The following is an 8,929-nucleotide window of genomic DNA, read 5'->3' on the forward strand; positions in this document are numbered from 1 at the left end:
TCAGACACAGGAGTGGCATTTTGCAATCAGGTCACAGTGTGTCTTGCAAACGTAGGCATCACATTTGAAACATGTAAGACTTGTCTTATTGTCTCTATAGGGCACATAGCTTGCATCTCTTCCGTTTCTGCGGCGGTGCTGGCGCCGTTGAATTAGAGGAGTCACTAAAGCTTTCCCAAGCTCTGCCAGGAAGAGTCTCCTCTTGAAACGTTTCCCCTGATTCCAGGCTGGGTCGATCGCTGTCCACACCACATATGCATTACATGCAGTCACATCGAGGATGTTGTGGAACACAGCCACAGGCCAACGAGCTGTCATTCGCTTGCAGGTGTATGTACCAGTAAGCTGCAATGAAAGAAACAATAATGAATAGATTGGAAACAATATTGAACCTGTCTTACACAAAATGCAATGTTTTACATGAATACAAGTAAATCAAATGCATGACAGATGAAAATATACATTACCTTATCAAGGCAATCAACGCCTCCTTTGTTTCTGTTGTAGTCCAGGATGATCTGGGGCTTCCTGTGCTCTGCTTCGCTGACAGCGGCGTCTTTGTGTAGAGTGCTCATCAGGATGACATTTTTATTTTTCTTGGGCAAATATGACACAAGACTGTGTGTGTCAGTGAAAGCAAATTTGGATGAGAGTGCCTCTCTCCCTCTGGTCGACACCAGTGCAGGGGGAAGTTGAGGCTTGTTCTTCCTCACTGTCCCCACCATGGTGAGCTTTCTTTTCAGCAGCTCCTGACCAAGCCCATGTGATGTGAAAAAGTTATCACATGTGATGTTATGCCCCTTGAGACCGGCTGTCATGTCCAACACAACACGCATGCCTTGGTTTTTTTCTGGCCTTCCAGTAACAGGTTTCCCTGTGTAAACCTGCATATTCCAGGCGTAGCTGCTCCTGGCATCACATGCTGCCCAGATCTTGATCCCATACTTGCCTGGTTTGCTTGGGATGTACTGTTTGAATGGACAGCGACCTCTGAAAGGGACCAGGCGCTCGTCCACTGTCACCTCAGGGCCTGGATTGTACATCAGTGGTAGGCGCTCCACCCACCTGTCCCAAACGTTCCTGATGGCAGCCAGTTTGTCGTCTCGCCAGCGGAAAGGTCGTGTAGCTCTGTCATCAAATCTGATAATTCTTGAGAGGACATGAAACTGTTGCAGGGACATAGTTGACCGGAATATAGGCCTCCCTGACTCTGCATCCCACAGACTTTTTGTAGCCTCATTGTTGGACCGATGTACTCCTGCTAGAATCAACAGACCCATGTAGGCTTGGAGGTCTACCTGGTCCAAGGCCTTCCATGTGTCCGCAAACACACGCCCCCCTTCCAGGTTTGTCATCGCCAGTATAATTTCCACAATGGACTCTGGTAAAAAGAGTTGGAAGCTGGACTTGATGTCATCCACACGAGATGTTGCATACCGTGTTGGCCCTGGTGACATCCTAATGATATTTTCCCCTCTTGTTCTGCCTCCTCTGTCCTGGGGGGATGAATACCAGAGCAAGTTGCCATCCTTGGACTGGAATGTCACCTCAGGTGTGTCTTCCACAGGGGCCTCTTCCCCAGGTGCCTCTTCCTCAGGGGCCTCTTCCTCGCCATTTGTTGACTGTTCGGTCTCATGATGGTCTGGATCAAAATAAGGATCGTTGTCTTCTATTTCTGAAACATCCTCCTCTATTTCTGGTTCAACTCCAATCCCGTCTTCATCAGTTTGAAAAAAAAGGTCAAGAGTTTCTCTGACAGAAAAACGTCTGATCGGGCGCCGACTCATTGTGTTCAGAGTAAAATAAGAGCAATGCACAAGCAAGCTATATATAGGGGATCTGTGAGAAGATATCATACGTTTTGTATCGAAAGTGTGGTTCACGTGGGGGGATGGACACATTAGCCCGGGAAAGAGCCAGGTTCCCATAACAAACACCTAATTGGTAACTTTGAAGTGTTACACGTTTAGTCTGGAAGGTGTGGTTCACGTAGGGGGACAGGCACATAAGCACGGGAAAGAGAGGACACATGGTCAGTCTGAAAGGGGTTCACGTGGGGTGGAGTGTGTGTGTGTGTGCGTGCGTGTATGTGCGTGTGTGTGTGTGTGTGTAGGTGTGTGTGTGTGCGTGTAGGTGTGTTTGTGTGTGTGTGTGTGTGTGTGTGTGCGTGTAGGTGTGTTTGTGTGTGCGTGTGGTGGTGGTTGTGGATTTGTGGTTGTGTACTATCTGATGAATGAACACAATCTAGGGTCACCCATTCATTTACTATGGCGGTCATTTTTGACCGGGAACACCACAGGTGTTACAAAGTTGACTAAACAACTCAAAATTCAATGAAAGTAGTGATCAGCAATTGTAAATGTTCAAATGCCTAGTGTGGAGGATATCATAAGCCCTTGAGACAATAAAATGTAAAACACAATATTTATGATTGATCGAAATGGAAATCGGTCAGATTTGACCCGACACGACACAAAGGTTAAAAGAACACTTCTTAAATAGGTTAAGACCCGAACTCTCCAGTGTCGATGAAATCACCAAGCGGAACACGCTGAAGACAGCGTACAGCGAAAGAATGAGCAGCAGCAGAATCATCAACCAGACAAGACTGACAACGCACAGCTGACACTGTTATCAGCTTTCACAGGTCCAAGTCAGAGGGGAGGCAGAGGAAAAGGACAAGGTCGTGGCCATGGAGGAAAAGGAGGGGAGGTCAGTATGACTCATAGCTATAATAATTATAATAATATTACACTTTTTATTTATAGAGCACTTTTCATGATACTCAAAGACGTGTTACAACATTAAAAGTTTTGCATAAAAAGTATCACAATATAATCAAAGAGCATATATAAAACATTCACATTAAAAGCAATTCTTAAAAGATGAGGTGTGATTAGAGTTTTGCACAAGGTAAGGTCATTGGAGTCACGGATGGCGGTTTGGCAAGAGAGTTCCAGAGGGAGGGGGCGGCTACGGAGAAGGCTTCGTCGCCTCAAAAGAGAGGTTGCTATCAAACAAGACTTCGAGGTTGCGGATGTGTGGGGAGGGAGAGAGAGTGGAGTTGTCGATGGTGAGGCAGAAGCTCTGACTTTTTTTAATGAAGGATCTGGGACCAATGAGGATTATGTCCAATTTGTCACAGTTTAATTTGAGGAAGTTGTTTTGCATCAAGGATTTAATGTCAGTGAGGCTGTTTGTCAGGGGGCAGCGAGTAGCAGTGATGATGGATTTACTGTAGTAGAGACGTCATCAGCGAAGCAATGAAAGCTCTTTATACCTCAAAGAGCTGATAGTACCGTATCAACCCGCTAGAGCACTGCTCTCCCAAAAATCAGGTTTACTTGTATTCACTTATGCAACATTAATGACAGAACATTTGTGAAAGAAAATATTTATTACGAACATAATAAAGTATAAAAACACAAATTACTAAACAAACGTACTAACTAACAAGGATCTGTATGTGATTGCGTGTGTGTGTATTTAAGAGGTGTATGGAGAGGCGGTGGACTAGTGGCAGAAACTTTGACTATGGGCAGAAAAGGTCTCTGATTCGACTCCACAGAGAAACAACAAAAAAGACGAACCTGGATTGATCTGTCCAAAAATCCAAGAGGATTCTCCCTACCCTGTCTAGTGCCCCTGAGCAAGGCACCTTACTCCCCCAACATCTGCTCCCCGTGCGTCGTACATGGCTGCTCACTGCTCTGTGTGTCCTGCACCAGATGGGTTAAACGCAGAGGTTAAATTTCCCTACAATTGCATGAGTGTGCCTGTGCACTACATACACCCATCGGTGTATGTAGTGTACTACATACACCCATCGGATCACAGGTCAAACTATGAACGTGAGAGGCACCATTTCTTGTTCTACAAACAATGTGATTTACCTCATGAAGTGCCCATGTGATTTAGCATATGTACGGAAAACACAAAGAGCTTTAAAAACAAGGATAGAAAAACGTAGAAGCTGCATCCAGACGCAGGCCCAACGCAACCCAGTGGCAGTACATTTTGGAAAGGCAAACCACCCTGTGGCCTTTCGGAGATGTGCTGGCAATGAACACAATGAAATGAGAAAGTTTCTATATTTTTACTGTTGAGAGCCTAGCTCCAAAAGGTCTGAATCAAGAATATGAAATTAAACATTTTCTCTAAAAAGCTCTAAAAAGCATAAAAAATGCATCTGGTCTACATTCGGAACTGATTGTATCAAAAATGCTTCAGACTTATTCTTTGCATAGGATGATGTAGGCCTTTTTTTGTACATAACCAATATGGTAAATGGATTTGTATTTATATAGCGCTTTTCTAGTCTTGATGACCACTCAAAGCGCTATACAGTACAGTTTTACATTCACCCAGTCATACACACATTCATACAGTGCATCTATTCGCAGCACTTTGTTATTCTGTGGGGGGCCATTCGGGGTTCAGCATCTTGCCCAAGGACACTTCGGCACGCAGATGGGTCAGACTGGGGATCGAACCGCCGACCTTCAGGTTGGAGGACGACCACTCTACCCCTCAGCCACAGCCGCCCCTGCGAATAGTTAACACATATTGCATAATTAGATGCTGATATATTCGTATAAGAGCAGACTATATGAAGGATTTTTAGAAAGCTATGTATGGATAATTTATTATAAAAAATGTTTTTTAAATTTACAATGGAGTCTTGATGACACAAACATGTGCTGCACGCAGACACACTGGCTGTGATGACAGAGCATTCGGTTTTTTATAGATGTGGTTATGACATCAAATCTGAGATGTTTTTTCCACCCACGCCAGTCACACCTTAACACAAGGACCTTAGCAACGGCTTTATCGTAAGTACTAAAAAACCTTCGTCACGCATTCGAGGATCAGGTGAAGGGTGGAGTAAGAGTCCAACAGATTTTACAGAAAAGACAAAATGTTACTGATTAGAAAGACGTCTCAGATGTCAGGGATCACCTATGACTAAGAATCACACTCTCATACAGGTTGCTACAGACCATGGCATAATTTTTGTTCTGTGACTTAAAGTAAGGTTACATCCCAACTCGACCCTACTGGTAAGTCAGATCTTATGATGTTATTTATTCATACATTTCTAATATAAATCAGAATCATCTTTAACTATCAGTTTTTGAAAAAAAAAAAAATGACCTTTAAACTCAGTTGATATCTTCGTGGTGACTTGACTCAAATTGTAAAAAGATAATATCAACATGAGTCATCATGCATTGTGTGTGTGTGTGTGTGTGCGTGCCCGAGTGCCCGCGTGCGTGCGTGCGTACTGACATACTGATACTGAAACAAGTGGAAACCCCACAAGATAATATAGAAACTAACATACCAAACAAAAGGGTCTGCTGAACAGCATGTGGCAGTGCAAGATAATCTACAGAGCCGCCAAACGGGAGACCAGTGCGTCAGGTTCAATCTGTATATCATACATTTTTAGAATACCACTCAAAAATATCCTGCCAGAAGGTGAGAATTTTAGGACAAAGCCAAAATGTGTGGCCTAGAGTACCCTTCAAAGATTTACACCTGTCTCCTATATCGGATACATTAGGATACATTATATACTTTTTTTCTTTGGAATAATGTAATCTTTGCATGATTTAAACCCTAAACAAGAGTAAGGAAAAACGACAAAAAAAGACATACTAACAGGGGGAAAGAGAAACCTCTATATATAAGACAGGGGTTTCAATAAAACTAAAACAAGTGAATATGAATGTTTTATGGGTAATTTTAATTTGAAATCTGGCAAAAAAACTGCTGAGAGTTAAGAGCTGAATTCTCATTCATGAGGATAATTAGTGAAGGAATCTGAAACCAGACAGAGTCAAAATGATCCAAAGTGTCAGTTTATCTTGAAGAACCATCACAGAGCAGATAAATTAAGTGATAACATACAAGTACATCACAAGACATTTCTAGTTTCTCTCACTGTAAAGAAACAATAGACAGAACAAACATCATCCAAATATTCATAAATCCATTAATGTTATAATAATCACTATTGAAACAATAACAGTTTTTCTAAAGTCTGGATGTGTTCTCTCTCTTTCAATCAAGGAAGCACCATCCACGCATGCTGTAGCAGACAAATGCGTTTCTTTCTTCACAGGAAACTTACCTCCATTTTCCTCCATTCTCCAAATCTGCAACACCACATTGATCCAGGTCTGTTGTAATCCTGATACCAGGAGCTGAATGAATGGTTACTCCCGTCGGACCAGTAAATCTGAGGATCTCTGTACAAACCGATCCATGCCTATTTGAGAGTTTTTTTCAAGTTCAGTATCTTGTTGCTGTCAGCGTCGTCCCGCACAGTGGCCAGATCTGTGTAGTTTTCTCTGCAGTGCCTCTGAGCCTCAGACCAATTCTTTGTTGTATTCACCAGCACAAAGTCAGAATCCTCTATTGTCCCTGCAGTTAAGTTTGAGAACAAAAGAGAGATCACACATTGATTTTCAAAATCATATCTAATACATTACGTTGTACAGTAAAGATCATTATAAAGCACATCATTACCATTTTAGCAGACAAATGGACTCTGTTTATGGCAGTTATCATCAAACCATTTTCCATTTGTAATCATTTTCACACAGAGCTCATTGAATGCTAAACAGTTTGGATCACAACCAGGTTCACTCCAGTTCCTATATTCAGCTCCGATCTGGTTGAACCCATCTGACCACTTCCAGTCAATATGACTGTACAGGCCAATCCAAACCTCGGAGCTGTTACCAGCGGCAGAAACTGTGTCGTTAAGTTTGTTCATTTCTTCAGTGTTTTCAATTGTGGCCAGGTCTGTGTATGTCTCTCTGCAGTAGCTCTGAGCTTTAATCCAAGTCATTGCATCAGACACAAAGTGGTACTGATGGAGGAGGCATGGGGACAAGGTGAGGCACCCTGAGGATGAAACCAGTTATTTGTGTTATGTTTGAGGACTCAAATTAATCTCTACATTCAGGATCCAATGACACCTCTGTGACAGGGATGTTTGAAATGTTTATCTTCTAATGTTGTGATCACCTCTAATTCCATCCAATATGTAGATCAGATGAAAATAAGGATGTAAACAGAAGAAAAATAAATGATGATTATGAGTATTATTATTATTACACTGCTATCATCTATAAATTGTTTTCATTTGAAAAAAAAAAAATCTGAAAATGGAACCCCACTGGATATTGAAGCCTGCCTTCAGGTATCCAGTGTTCATCTTCACAACATGGATGTGTTCACGGAGTTACAATTTGCACCACATGTCTCAGATCCAGTCCTTCTAGGCCCGAGTACCAACTCAGCCCCAGCATGTTGTGTGTTTCCTGATCTCAACCAAAAACAGCAGCTCTACAGCAGCAATGCCTGGAAGAATTATTCAACATCCTAAAATAATTCAGAGGAGTCAACATGATAACTCTTGTTTCCAGTGGTCATTCAGGTCCAGAGGAGTCCTGCAGCTTCACTTCAAGAACAAGGAGAGAAAGAAAACACATGTTTACAGTGGTGCTAGCTTTGTGAAGAAGTACTTGGATCTTTTATTCACAACACAGTGAGGAACCTCTGTTCTCCAGGCCGCATGTTGCCCACAAGACAGTTTGATTTGATAAACTTTCACCCTGTGGTTGATGGTCACCTTCAACCTGTGCAGTTTGTTTCTGCATTCATTCTTTTCCGGACTCATATGAGGTCACCCTTGCCTTTGACCAATAAAATTGAATCTGTTCATCTGTGAGTCTATGGCTGTGATTTAAATAAGTAAAATATGTAAATCACAGGGTGACCCAACTTGTGTTAAAATCAACACAGCAACTGATATGTGACTCAGTAGTGTGAATGGCCTCTGCTTGCGTGTATGGACTCCCGACAATGTTTGGGCATGCTCCTGATGAGTCGGCAGATGGTGTCCTGGGTGATCTCCTCCCACACCACGATCAGAGCAACCCCCAAAAACCATTCCCTTTTTCAGGGTTGTCTTGCTTTTGCTTTGGGCCTCTCGCTTTTGTGAAATTGATTCACAGTAACTTGTGATCCTAAATGGACTTGGTGTTTTACTGTGACGATTAAAGGGATGGTTATCCAAAAATGAAAATGTACTCATTATCGACTCACCCATATGCCGATGGAGAGGTGGTGAAGTGTTGGACTTCACAAAACACTTCTGGAGTCTCAGGGGGTATACTTTGCTAGAGCAGAATCCAGTACAATTGAAGTCAATGGTGAGTCGTTCTGTAGACGTAATAAAACAACATTAACCATAACATGCCTCCATACTGCTCCTGTGGTGTCATACAAGTGTCTGTAAGCCCCCTCATTCATATGCGACTTGAGACAGCAAGTTTTAAGTCTTCATATGCATTACCTTCCTGGAGAAACTCACACAGCTGATTGGCTAAAACTTTTTCAAGGCCGAAATGTCTGCTGATATCTTCAGACGATGTTCATTCATATCTGTTTTGCCTACTGCCGTCCGCACCACCAGAGCACCAGAGACAGTTTCATCTCCCAGGCCATAAGACTTTTAAACTCCTCCAAACTGCAATGACTCCGCTAAACCAGCACCTTAGCATACTTTCACTATTTCACATAATTGGACTTTTGTTTTTTTTCTTTAGGTGTATATATATATATATTTAAATATATATATTTTCTCTTTAAAATTTTAGATATTCTATTTTATATTATTTTATTAAATAATTTTTTGCTTGTAATATTCAAGCATTGCTATAAGAGAGCCTGTGACCCAAGCATTTCATTGCCAGCGACAAATTATATTGTTGTGCATTTGACAATAAACTCTTGAATCTTGAATCTACCGCCACTAGCATTTCAGCAATTTAATTGCAATGCAACTCACACACACCTACGCACAACTATGAATGCTTTGCCCCGTGGATAGGCTACGTGCATACGTTGT

The 8,929-nt window shown here is 42.1% G+C and overlaps 1 protein-coding gene across 1 annotated transcript; it reads right to left on the minus strand.

Annotated features, from left to right (window-relative positions):
• LOC128430034 (piggyBac transposable element-derived protein 4-like) lies at window positions 1–6,155 on the minus strand. The gene is made up of 3 exons (XM_053415958.1): window positions 6,140–6,155; window positions 468–1,717; window positions 1–345 (listed from the first exon to the last, which is right to left on the minus strand). Exons 1-3 carry the CDS (start codon window positions 6,153–6,155, stop codon window positions 1–3), a joined length of 1,611 nt encoding a protein of 536 aa, XP_053271933.1.
• Between the last annotated feature and the right edge of the window lie 2,774 nt (window positions 6,156–8,929).

This window comes from Pleuronectes platessa, chromosome 23, assembly GCF_947347685.1.
Source record: "Pleuronectes platessa chromosome 23, fPlePla1.1, whole genome shotgun sequence".
In the NCBI taxonomy this organism is placed as follows: domain Eukaryota; kingdom Metazoa; phylum Chordata; class Actinopteri; order Pleuronectiformes; family Pleuronectidae; genus Pleuronectes; species Pleuronectes platessa.